The sequence below is a fragment of the Fundulus heteroclitus genome, chromosome 13, assembly GCF_011125445.2.
Source record: "Fundulus heteroclitus isolate FHET01 chromosome 13, MU-UCD_Fhet_4.1, whole genome shotgun sequence".
In the NCBI taxonomy this organism is placed as follows: domain Eukaryota; kingdom Metazoa; phylum Chordata; class Actinopteri; order Cyprinodontiformes; family Fundulidae; genus Fundulus; species Fundulus heteroclitus.
In genome coordinates, this window is record NC_046373.1 from 24,200,311 (window position 1) to 24,213,917 (window position 13,607).

At 38.2% G+C, this 13,607-nt stretch overlaps 2 gene segments (V, D, J or C); one reads left to right on the top strand and one right to left on the bottom strand.

Annotated features, from left to right (window-relative positions):
• Positions 1-5,187: 5,187 nt before the first annotated feature.
• LOC118565256 lies at positions 5,188-5,900 on the top strand. The segment is given in 2 exon segments: positions 5,188-5,377; positions 5,558-5,900. Coding segments are annotated over 2 exon segments (360 nt in total).
• Positions 5,901-6,667: 767 nt separating this feature from the next.
• LOC118565259 lies at positions 6,668-8,428 on the bottom strand. The segment is given in 2 exon segments: positions 6,668-7,143; positions 8,378-8,428. A coding segment is annotated over 1 exon segment (264 nt).
• Between the last annotated feature and the right edge of the window lie 5,179 nt (positions 8,429-13,607).

Here is a 13,607-nt window from a genome sequence, read left to right on the forward strand (position 1 = left end):
TAGAACGTCGTACAAAAACCTCCCTCAGCTGGAGAGGAACTGATCTAACTCCACAGCTGCTCTGAAACTGAAACACTAAAAGCTTCCCCAAAATGTTTGTTTACAAATATATTTTTATTACTAATTATGTATTTTGTTTTTTTCTGTTTAGGTAAGAATAAAAAATAAAGTTGAATTATTATTTATCAAAAAAAATGTCATGTAATCCTTTGTTGAATTATCCATCTGCTATATTGAGTTGTTGTCATAATTTGGGTTTTGGTTCATGTTTATTTATTTGATCAGCTATCAGGTTTTGGCTTCTTCAGCTTTTGTACTGTTTTAGGTTATCCGGTCTATGTTTATTGTTTTGGTTAAGTAGCTTATTTCTGCCTCTGGGTTTATTTCTGTTTTGAATTCCAGTTTAGCCTTTTTACTTCATCAGTTATTCTGGTCCCTGTATTAGTTTTTGTCAGGGTTTTGTTTACCGATGAACTCAGGACGCGCACACGGGACTAAAGTTTAAGAGTTTTTATTTGAAGGAAGTATGCTGGGTGATGAGTGATGAAGACCGGAGGTTCAGGACTGCGGAAAGTCAGGGATCTAGATGATGGCAGGAGCTGACGGCCCGGAGACAGAGAGTCCACACTTGCTAGGTGTTGCTCGGCTAGCAGGCCTCATAGCACTCAGGTTAGCAGTTCATTGGAGACACCAGGGCACAGAGCTGAGCTTCACCAGGGCGGCTAGTCAGGTTAGCAGAACTTGAGAGACACCAGGGCACAGAGCTGAGCTTCTCCAGGGCGGCTAGTCAGGTTAGCAGAACTTGAGAGACACCAGGGCACAGAGCAGAGCCTTTCCAGGATGGCTAGTCCAGTTAGCAGTTCTCTGGAGACACCAGGACACAGAGCAGAACCTCTCCAGGAACAAACAGTGAACGAACAGTCTTTAGAGTGACTGGCAGGACTAACCTTAACAACAGGAGCAAAACAAAGCTTCCAAGGCAAAATGGGGACTGGCATGGAGAGGTGTGGAATGATGACGGCCCAGTGCTGAACTGAAGACAGAGGGAGGTTTAAATAGAGCACTACACAGGTGGAACAAGGGTCTGGCTAATTGACTGGTAAATGATTCTCAGGTGTGACTGACTGCTGAGGAGGTGAAGTGAAAATTGACAGAAAATAACTGATGACTGAAAACAATAAATAAAGTCAAACCTAACCCAAAAGAGATGAAAAAATGAAAATAACAGAAAAACAAAGCCAAACCAAAACTCAACCATGACAGTTCTGATTTTAGTTCTGTGATCTAGTGTCCTGTCAGTTCTGTATTGCTCCCGCCTTCGGTTAATTACTTTCAATTCCGCTCACCTGTTTATCCGTCTATTTAAGCCTCACTCCCTCCTTAGTTAGTGGTCGGTACAAAAAGCTATTAAAAAGATAGAAGATTGGTCATATAAATGGGGATTCAAACTTTCAGTGGAAAAATCGAAAACTGTGTTTTTTACTCGGAAAAAAAATCAATAGTATGGTGAAGGTTAAATTATATAATCAAGAGATAGAAAGGGTTAAAAATTTTAAATTTCTTGGTTTATGGTTTGATGATAGAATTACATGGACATTTCATATTCAAAAAATTATTGATAAGTGCAAAAAAGTTTTGAATATTATGAGATGTTTAGTTGGTCATGAATGGGGAGCAGACAGAACTGCTTTAAAGGCTATATATACAGGATTAATAAGATCAGCAATAGACTATGGTAGTGTGGTTTATGGATCAGCAGCAAGTACATCACTTAAAAAGTTAGAGGGTATACAAACACAAGCGTTAAGGTTAATTACAGGAGCATTTAAAACAACATCTATTGTAGCGTTGCAGGTTGAAACTGGGGAAATGCCACTGGAAATCAGGAGAACACAACTGTTACTAAATTATTGGATTAGTTTACAGGGTCATGGTCAAAATCATCCTACAAAAGAAATATTGCAGCCGTGTTGGGAAAGGGAGAGGAGACAAACAGGAAGTTTTGGATGGATAGTGGGAAAAAAAGTAGAAGAACTTGAGTTAGATAAAATTAATTGTAGTCCAACTGTACCGTTATCAGTAATCCCTCCCTGGCTCATACCTGAAACAACAGTAGATTTGTCATGGTTGGAAAAGAAAAAAGAAGGCAATATTAATCATAAACTCATACAGGAATATGTTAATAGTTATTATGGTTATATTCAAATATATACAGATGCATCTAAAAATGTGAATGATAGGTTAGGCATAGCATTTTATGTTCCAGATTTCAATATCAAAGTAAAGAGGAGAATAAATAATGAATTATCAGTATATACAGGAGAATTATTAGCAATATTATTAGCATTACAATGGATAGAGGAAGTAAGACCACTAAGATCAATAATATGTTCAGATTCAAGTTCAGCTTTACTTAGTATACAAAATCATTTTTCAGATAGTAGATTAGATATATTAATTGAAATACAGCAAATTCTATATCAAATTCAAATGATGTGTATTAGTGTTATATTTATTTGGGTACCAGCACATATAGGGATTAATGGAAATGAAATCGCAGATAAGATTGCTAAGGAAGCATCAAAAAATAGAACTATTGATATGATGATTAATTTAAGTAAGACAGAAATTAAAAGTATCATTAAACAAAGAATGAAGGAAAGGTGGCAAAAACAATGGGAAGAAGAAAGGAGAGGAAGATGGCTGTATAGGATTCAACGGAAAGTCGGAGAAATGAGGATAGCAGAAGGAATCAGAAGAGAGGAAACAGTTATTTCAAGACTTAGATTTGGACACACAGGATTAAATAAAACACTATTCAAAATAGGGAAACATATGTCGGGCAAATGTGAATATTGTGAACAAGATGAAACAGTAGAACATGTAGTGATGTATTGTAAGAAATATGAAGAGGAAAGAAGGATTTTGGTTAGAGATCTTAATAAGGAGAAAATTAAATTTGATATAATAGATATTCTGCAGAAAAAGTCAAAAAATAAATGTTATCAATACTTATTTAAATATTTAATAATAACAGGAATAATTAGGAGGATTTAGTATTTGTAAATTTAATATTATAGATATAGATACATAAATATAAGTATCTTTGGGAGTATGGCCATTTTGACCCACACTCCTCACCAGTTGGTGGCGGTAATGCACACCGGAAAGTTGTTTGCCAACCGCCAATAAAATCAAGAAGAAGAAGAAGAAGTTAGTGGTCGGGTCGTCGTCAATTCATTCCATGCGTGCATCCCCTGGTTTCCTGGTAAGAGCGCCCAGCGTATTGATTCCGTTTTTGTAACACGTTTTGTATTTTTCTGCCCAGTTTCTGTTTGCCTGTCAAGTATCGTCTGGATGTCTGCCTTACCCCTTTTTTGGATCCTGTCTGTTTGCCCGTTTTCTTTCCCTCTAATAAATCTCCGTAAAGAGCATTCCTAGTGTGTTGGTTGAATTCCGTATTCATCTCCCTTCTAATTCGTGACAGTTGTTGTTAGATTGTATTATTTAAATCTTAAGAAAGTATGATGTGTTGGGAAGGATTTTAAAGGAATTACAATGTGGTAATTTCTTGCAGTCAACAAATGTTTAACAGTCAGTCAAAAAATTCAAGCCTAGTCTTTAAAAAACTGTTAAGAGTTCAAAGATGATCAGTGGCTGTTCAGGCCTTTCAGAACTACTGACATATCAATAAGATTGTTTAAACTGATTTATTTTGTCTAATGATTTGATTATTTAAATTAGCCATGACAATTTATTTTTAACTGAAATTTTACTTCAGTTTATAGCAGCATGGCAGCAATTCTATGTTGTGTTTTTAAATCTATAAATTACCAAAGTAATGTCTGATTCAAGAAAGATAATTTCTGAATGACATACTGTTCTGTTGCTTAGATTGTGGAGGTAGAGAGAGTCGTGGCTTTACACACATCTTGTTTTGGTCTACAGACAGTGCTCAACAGCACACCTAGTGGTGAATCTTCGCCTATTGCTCCTATAAAATGAGTAAAGATTAATTTGAATACAGGGCATGTAGACACATTTAATAAATTGAAATATGTGATCTGATGAGGCTCACTGATGAGATTGAAAATACCTTTTGAAAATCCAATTTTTAAGCAGGTATCTAATCTCACTTTCTCTACTATTTTTACTGGTCTGATGTAAAATTATAATCTTAAAGACAGTGTCGTCATTACCTGTAAGTGGAAAATCATCATAATTACCAGAAATTAAAAAGGCTAGAAAACCCCATCTGTTTGTAAGAATTTCATGTAGTGAAAAGACTAACTGAAATAAATTAACCTTATTATAATAATTTTGTAATTTATTGTGTACTACTGCATTTATTTCCACAATAATATTCAAATGCATGTGATCAGGGTTAACTGGGAACAAAGATGGCCCAAAGATCTTTCAATATGATCCTTGGTTTATGTGGAATATAATAAATTTCTCATTAGTGAGATTCATCAATCACTTTGGCTGCAGTAAAACAAGATGTTATTTGAAAGTATTTCACAGCTATTGTCTTCAGTGGTATAAACAGTCAGCATTTTCTTTTTGAGTAAACTTTATTATTAATTAATTTATGTTTGTAGTCAATAATTAAAAAAATTTAGTTAATATCTGTTCTAAAGTTCACCAATTTGATACAAATTTAACAGTGTAACAAAAACTGTCATATTTTATGAAAATTAACTGTCTTGGATTACTTTTCTAAATTTAAGGATTTAAGAATACATAGTCATGACAAAATTGTGTTTTTGGTGATTACTACATTACATTAGAAATCTGTGCTTGCTGATAAATGTTCAGAAGCAAAAAGTCCAGAACAACAAAAAACAACCAAAGTACCAAAGAAGTACCGAAAACACATTTGAAACATTCACTCTCTATTCCTGCAAAAAGATATTGATTCATAAATAAAACCTCCTCAGCACAAGTTATACAGACTTTACCGTCATTCACAATATACATTTAAGTAAAATTTTGTTTCAAAGATCCGAGTAAAAAGAGAAACGGGAAACTTTTATTTTCAGTTGTTCTTCATATTAAAACATTTTAAAGACCTAAAAGTACTAAAGCTACAGAAATCTTCCAGTTTAATTTAAAGATAATAAAGAACCTTTTAAAAGTTCCTGTTTTAGACTTTCTCCTTAGACTGGTCTGTTTGAGGAGGAAAGCTGCTGCTAGCTGAGCTCCATGTGACTGACTCTGTGTGTTTGCATATGTGTCCTGCCTCTCTGCTCCCAGCTGTTAAGAGGTCAGTGTTGATCAGTGGCTGTCCAGGCCTTTCAGAGCCACTGACACACCAGCAGCACAATGATGATGTTACTGACTCTACTGCTGACCACCCTGGGGCTCCTGCTTCACGGTGAGACTCTCTGCTCAGAACTGCTTCTAGGAAGAAATCAGCTTCAGGACAATTAGAATTCTGCCATCATGGAGAAATACTGAAACCAGATGCTGATGCTTTCTTTCATCTGTTCATAGATTATCAATAATTTACAATCAAACATAATTTGTCTCAATATCTGTCTTTCATGTTTTCCAGGTTCATCAGGAGACACCATCCTGACTCAGAGTCCTGGATCTCAGTCTGTTGCTTCAGGACAAACGGTCTCCATCAGATGTAAAACCAGTTCTAGTGTTTCAGGCTACCTCCACTGGTACCTTCAGAAACCATCAGAAGCTCCTAAACTCCTGATTTATTCAACTTCAAATCGTCAATCAGGAGTTCCAGCTCGTTTCAGTGGAAGTGGATCTGGTTCTGACTACACTCTGACCATCAGTGGAGTTCAGGCTGAAGATTCAGGAGTTTATTACTGTCAGCAGGGTACCAGCAGACCGTTCACACAGTGATAGAACGTCGTACAAAAACCTCCCTCAGCTGGAGAGGAACTGATCTGACTCCACAGCTGCTCTGAAACTGAAACACTAATAGTTTCCCTAAAAAGTATTTATTGTTTTACTTAGCACAAATTAGTCATTATTTGTTTTTGCTCTCTGATTAAAAATAAGAACTATAAATAGAACTTTTTCCAGTTTTTAAATTGTTATTCTTTCTTTATTTCTATATTTCTTTATGCATTCATCCATTTTCTTTAATCACTGAAAAGTGTTTTTCTTTATCTTTCTTAATTCAGAGTGAGAGCGTGGTGAGGTAGGAACAATGAAAACACATTAAAAAGAAGTTAAACAATACTTTTATAATAATGTGAACACGTGTTTAACAGTGAGTGAGTAAATTACTTGAACTCTAAGTCATAAAAAAGTCAAACCTGCTCTTTAAAAAGCTGTTAAGAGGTTAAAAAAGATCAGAGGCTGTTCAGGCCTTTCAGTGCCACTGACACATTAACACATTTATTACCCAATTTATTTTGTATAAGGATTTCATTGTTGAAATTAGCCCTGATCATGTCTTTTTAATTGAACTTTTACTTCTGTAGATAACAGCATAGCAGTCGTTTGTTTATGTTGTTTTTAAATCTATGTTACCAAAATAATAAAGAAAATTAAGTAAATGTTTATGAACTGCAAAAATATTTTACATAAAAAAATGTCAATCCTAGTCTTTGGATGGATGATAAAATGACATGAAAATTAAAATCAGTAACTTCAAACTTACTTTTAAACTCATTAAGAAAGTAGATGGAGACCAGGAGTTGATGAGTAAATCTTTATTATTGAATAGTGACCAACATGACAAAGCAAAGATGACTGAGTGAAACTAGAGAATAATCAGGAGAGAAAAAGTGAGAGCAGTCACAGATTAAAGCCAATATCAGTGTCTCAGAGAGTGCGGTCAGGACTGGGAACACTGGTCTCTCCTCAGCGTCTGTGTGACTGCAGTCTGGGAGCCCTGGGTGGCCTCACAGGTCACAGAGCCCACCTTCCTCCACTGGTCTGCAGGGAGCCTCAGGGTGCTGCTCCAGCTGTAGAGGCCGTCCTTCTGCAGCACCCCGGGGCTCCTGCTCTGCTCCCAGCTGCTGCTGCTGCTGCTGCTGCTGTCGTCCACCTTCCAGGACAGACTCCAGTCTGAGGGGAAGCCCTTGTTGGCCAGACACATGAGGGTGGCCTTCCCCTGCTGCAGCTCCTCACTGGAGGGGGGCAGCACTGTCAGGGTGGGACGGGCATCACCTAGGAGACACCAATCAGGTTAGAGGACAGGAACTAGAATCTAACAACGATCATTTCAACTCTTGTCTTGTTAGAGTTGATTTCCTCCATAAAGAAGTTTCTGACAGATGTCTTTCTGCTCTAACAGCCACTCAGCTCACACTCTGTTTCACTTCCCTTTCAAAATTGTTCATACGTATCAGCTCAGGAAGACTCAGAATACAGTTTGAACTAAAATGTATCAGTACTGACTCACAACCAGTATATTGCGTTTTTACCTAATATTCAAAATAACTTCGGTTTTAATTTTCTTTTAAAATGGAATAAATATTTGTTTACAGTTCTATTTATCACTTAGTAAAACATCTTAGAAATTTAAAATGTTCAGAAGCTCTGATCAATATCAGAAGTTTTCTCATGTCTGTTATCAGTACTTTAAGATTATGCTTCAAATAACTCAGTAACAAAAGGTTTATTCTTGGACGACTGATCCTTATTGTCATAATGATTACTCTTCAAATTGTTGACGTTTTATTTCCAGTGTTGCTTTAAACTTTAACCCCTGTTTTATGGTCGTATTTAAAACACAGTATAAGAAAATAACGAAAACAAAAATATGATTTCTACTTTAAACAGGACACACAGCTATAACTAAAAAACATCCAAACATTCACAGAGGCTGATTCCACGACCCAAAGTCCTCCACAGACATACAAACTGATTGAGCTGCTGTACAGAAACCTTTGACTGCAGAAAGACACAGATTTCATACATTTTCAGACTAAACTAAACCGTCACCCTCAGATTATCCACCTAAATTATCACGATTTAGTCTCATCCTTTATCAAAGTGAGATATAGTAAATTATTACTGAATAAAAGCTTTTACTGTGACTTACTTCCAAACTCCAGTCTGGTTCCTCCACCAAACGTGTACCACAGTGATACAAACTCATTGAGCCGCAGTACAAAAACCTCTGACTCTTAGAGACACGGCTCTCTGACTTTAGACTAAACTAAACCCACAATTTAGATAAAACACCTATAAATTCTGTCTTTGTTTCACCCTGAAGCAGCCCCTAATATCTACAAATTCAGATTTCAGATTTTAGTTCACAGAATGACTTCTTTATTTTTCTAAATGTTCTGTTTGTTTGAAACAGAAAATATGCATAATTTTTCCTGGTTTTATTTGAAAACAATATATCCAAAACAAGAAATTTGTTTATAAAAGAGTAGCTTTAAATTTGACTTACTTCCAAACTCCAGCCTGGTTCCTCCACCAAACGTGTACCACAGTGATACAAACTGATGGAGCCGTCGTACAAAAACCTCTGACTGTTAGAGACACGGCTCTCTGACTCTGAACACAACAAACTCTACATGAAGTTTGTCTGCAAAGCACAGCTGGTGGACACATTTTCATTCATTATTTATTTTCCTGACATGAATACTATCTCATTCTGTTTCTACTATTTAAACAGTTAAAACCTTGTTTTTTTTTTCCTAAAAAGTGAACAGTCTACAAGCAACTTAAAATAGAAAGGTAATTTTTTTAGAATGTACAAAAGAAAACAGTCATAGAGACAACATATTCCTTCGCAATACATAATCAATTTATTTTAAAAATGTGTGAACAAATAATCAGATCCAAGGCCAGACAGAGGAGCGTGGCCTTCCCATCCTGCAGCTCCTCAAAGGAGGGGGGCAGCAGCATCAGGGGTGGGAGGAGTGGACCCACTGAGGGAGGAGACAGGTGAGCATCATTAATGAACTTTGGTGACATCCAGGATTCAGAGCTGAGCTAAAGCTTTCAGTCTGATAAATATCACTTTAAACACATTCAAGAAGCTAGCTCCACACTGATCCATGTGTGCACGAAAGCAAACTAATGGAATGATTATGAAATATATTTTCTCATTATTTTACTATCCACACCTAAATTTTTGTCGGATATCAATTGTAACTTTAAACAAGCAATAAGCAAAATTACATTATTTGAGATAAAAAGAACTCAAAATAGTTTTGTGAAGAACTAAAGGACTTCTAGATGGATCATGATGTGACGTGACACATCATCTCTGTGTTGTTCTCCAGTCCCTTGTTTACATGGCTGTGCCGGCCACACATGCATGTACCAGAGCTGCCACTCAGGACTTAGCCCTTCCCTTCCCTTAAAACACTAATGCCGCGTTCACCTGAAGAAGATCAGCACTAGTTATTACTAAAAAAGACAACGTTCTTTGGCAAAGAAGCTGTCAGATAAGGAAAGAGACAAAACAAGCATTAACATTGGCCTCACGCTTCCAAGGTGGAGATGTTTGAGAGCAGAAGAAGCTCCAGTTTAGCTTTTCTCCTCCGAACAGATACAGGTTGCAGGACGGATTTCACCTTGGTGCTGTGGCTCTGTGGAGGAGCAACGTTAAAGCCAGGATCAGGCTGGAGTTTCTCCACAGAGAAACACAGAACAAGGAGGATTTTATGCAGTTGTGGGGTTTAAACATGATTTTATATCATGTGTCGGACAAGGGAGAGTTGCAATATAAGGACCTCCGCATTTAAGTATTTTTACCTAAATGATGCTTGTTTTAAAATAAACTGGTTTTCTATTATTAGATTTTTTTGTAAATAAAGTGTTGTTAAACAGGTGAGTAACAGCATTAAGTCAAATGTTGGTTTTTGCTGGTGTTACAGTCTTGTCAGACTTGTATGGCCATGTTGAGTCGATTCAATGGAAGGCTACAATTGCATCATTTGGGTTAATTGTTATAGTTTCACCAGCGATGGACCAGGCATTACTGTTGTGAGGCGAGTAGCCGGTAGCCATGCTAACACATATAGCATTGTTGAATGCAGCCCTGCAGGCTTGTGAGCTGCCCGCCGTGATCCTTGCGTACATTCAAGGTATTTTTTTTATTGACAACATATGTAAAATTTAAACTAACTGTTCTGTTGCTTGGATTGTGAAGGTAGAGAGAGTCGTGGCTTTACACACATCTTGCTTTGGTCTACAGACAGCGCTCAACAGCACACCTAGTGGTGAAACTTTGATTATTGCTCCTATAAAATGAGTAAAGATTAATTGGAATACAGGACATGTAGACATATTTAATAAATTGAAATATGTGATCTGATGAGGCTCACTGATGAGACTGAAAATACCTTTTGAAAATCCAATTTTTAAGCGGGTATCTAATCTCACTTTCTCTACTATTTTTACTGGTCTGATGTAAAATTATAATCTTAAAGACAGTGTTGTCATTACCTGTAAGTGGAAAATCATCACAATTACCAGAAATTAAAAAGGCTAGAAAACCCCATCTGTTTGTAAAAATTCAATGTAGTGAATAGACTAACTGAAATAAATGAACCTTTAATAATTTTGTAATTTATTGTGTATTTCTGCATTTATTTCCACATTAATATTCAAATGCATGTGATCAGGGTTAACTGGGAACAAAGATGGCTAAAAGATCTTTCAATATGATCCTTGTTTTATGTGGAATATAATAAATCACTCATTAGTGGGATTCATCAATCACTTTGGCTGCAGTAAAACAAGACGTTATTTGAAAATATTTCACTGCTATTGTCTTTAGTGGTATAAACATTCAGCTTTTATTTTTTTGACTAGACTTTATTATTAATAAATTTATGTTTTTAGTCAATAATTTAAAAAATGTAGTTAATATCTGTTCTAAAGTTCACCAAGGTGATACAAATTTAACAGTTTCACAAAAACTATCATATTTTATGAAAATTACCTGTCTTGGATTACTTTTCTAAACTTAAGGATTTAAAAATACATAGTCATGACAACATTGTGTTTTTAGTGATTACGACATTACATTAGAAATCTGTGTTAGCTGATAAATGTTCAGAAGCAAAAAGTCCAGAACAACAAAAAACAACCAAAGTACCAAAGAAGTTTCCTCACATTTGAAACATTCACCGTCTATTCCTGCATAAACTGATTGATTCATAAATAAAACCTCCTCAGCACAAGTTATACAGACTTTACTGTCATTCACAATATACGTCAGAGAAGTGTGGAGAGGTCTGAAGAACATCTCCGGCTTTGGGCAGAAGACCATCAGGACTGCAGATGGTGACACTGAGTTTGCAGGTGAGCTAAACAGGTTCTTCACCCGTTTCGAGTCCCCTAACACCGGACCCCTCCCTGCCCTAAACACTCCACATGACTCCAATGACCAGCCATCCAGAGACCTACCCTCCCCCCTGCTGTCACCCTCACCAACACCAGAGCCATCCACACCCTTGGCCCTGCCTCCCTCCCCCCTCACAGTCTCACCAATGCAGGTGAGAGATCAGCTGAAGAGGATGAAACAAAGGAAAGCCCCTGGTCCGGACGGCATCCCCCCCAGGCTGCTGAGGACCTGTGCAGATGAGCTCTGTGAGGTCCTCAGCTACATCTACAACCTGAGCCTTAGCCTGGGGGTGGTCCCCACCCTGTGGAAGACCTCCTGTGTGGTACCGGTTCCCAAAACACCGCACGCCAGGGAACCGGCCCACTTCAGACCAGTCACCCTGACCTCCCACCTGATGAAGACCATGGAGCGCCTCATCCTAGCTCACCTGCGCACCGTGGTAAGCCCCACCCTGGACCCACTGCAGTTTGCCTAACGGCCCAACATCGAAAGAGAGGATGCCATCATCTACCTGCTGCAGCGGGCGCTCGCCCACCTGGAGTCCACCGGGAGCGCTGTGAGAGTCATGTTCTTTGACTTCTCCAGCGCTTTCAACACCATCAGACCGGTGCTGCTGAGGGGGAAGCTGGAGGACGCTGGGGTGCACAAACATCTAGCTGACTGGACCATGGACTACCCCACTAACCGCCCTCAGTATGTCCGGCTGCACGGCTGTCAGTCAGAGGTGGCACTCTGCAGCACCGGGGCCCCCCAGGGCACCGTTCTATCTCCGTTTCTTTTCACCCTCTACACCTCGGACTTCACCTACAACACAGACAGCTGCCATCTTCAGAAGTTCTCCGATGACTCGGCCATTGTGGGCTGTGTGTCTGAGGGAAACGAGCTGGAGTACCGGTCTGTCATCATGGACTTTGTGGACTGGTGTGAGAAAAACCGTCTGTGCTTAAACACCAGTAAGACCAAGCAGATGGTGATCGACTTCAGGAGAAGACCCCCACCTCACTCACCCGTGAACATCCAGGGGCAGGACATAGAAACTGTGGAGAGGTTCAAATACCTGGGTGTTCACGTCAACAATAAACTGGACTGGACTCACAACACCGACGCTCTGTACAAGAAGGGCCAGAGCCGCCTCCACCTCCTGAGGAGGTTGAGGTCCTTTGGAGTGAGCCGGCCTCTGCTAAAAACTTTTTATGACTCTGTGGTGGCCTCAGCCCTCCTCTACGCTGTCATCTGCTGGGCTCCTGGCAGTGCAGAGCGGGACAGAATGAGGCTGAATAAGCTGGTGAGGAAGGCCACTTCTGTTCTGGGCTGCACTCTGGACTAAGTGGAGGAAGTGGCTGAGAGGAGGGTGTTGTCTAAGTTCACATCCATCATGGACAACACCTTCCACCCCCTGCACCAGACTGTAGAGGAGCTGAGCAGCTCCTTTAGTGACAGACTAAAACACCCTGTCTGTAAAAAGGAGCACTACCGCAGGTCATTCATTCCTACTGCTACCAGATTATATAACGCTGCAATATAATAGTAACCATAACTGTAATAAGTAATGTGCAATAACTAATGTACAATAATATGCAACTCATGTGAATTCAATCTCTGGACTATACATATAACTGTATAACTGTTACGATTACTGTAACAAGTGTTTTGCAGTAACTATGTGCAATAATGTGCTGTGTTATATTATTGTGTTATATTATATATTATTATGTTATAAAGGTCATTCATTCCTGCAGCTACCTGATCATACTCGTTGCTTTATAATTGTAACTATTATAGTAATTACTGCAACCATGCACCATAGCTGCAACAATAACTGTAATAACTTATGTGCAATAAGCTATTTAAACAAGGTGCTATAACCCGTGCAATAAGCCTGTGCAATAATCCTGTATAAAGTGTATAATAACATATGTCCAATAACCTATCTATACATAGGAGTGTACAGAATCGTATATAGCTGTATAACTGTATCAAACTGATTCTACTTACCTACTTTGACACCTTCTTCTGACTTTTGACTATTAAGCCGATGGGACAAGTGAATTTCTCCACTGTGAGATCAATAAAGCTTATCTTATCTTATCTTACATTTAAGTAAAATTTTGTTTAAGGGTTTGAGTAAAATGAGTCGTGGCAAATGTTTGTTTTCTGTTGTTCTTCGTATTAAAAAGTCAAAAGACCTAAAAGTACTAAAGCTACAGAACTTCTTCCAGTTTAATTTAAAGATAATCAAGAACTTTTTAAAAGTTCCTCTTTCAGACTTTCTCCTTAGACTGGTCTGTGTGAGGAGGAAAGCTGCTGATAGCTGAGC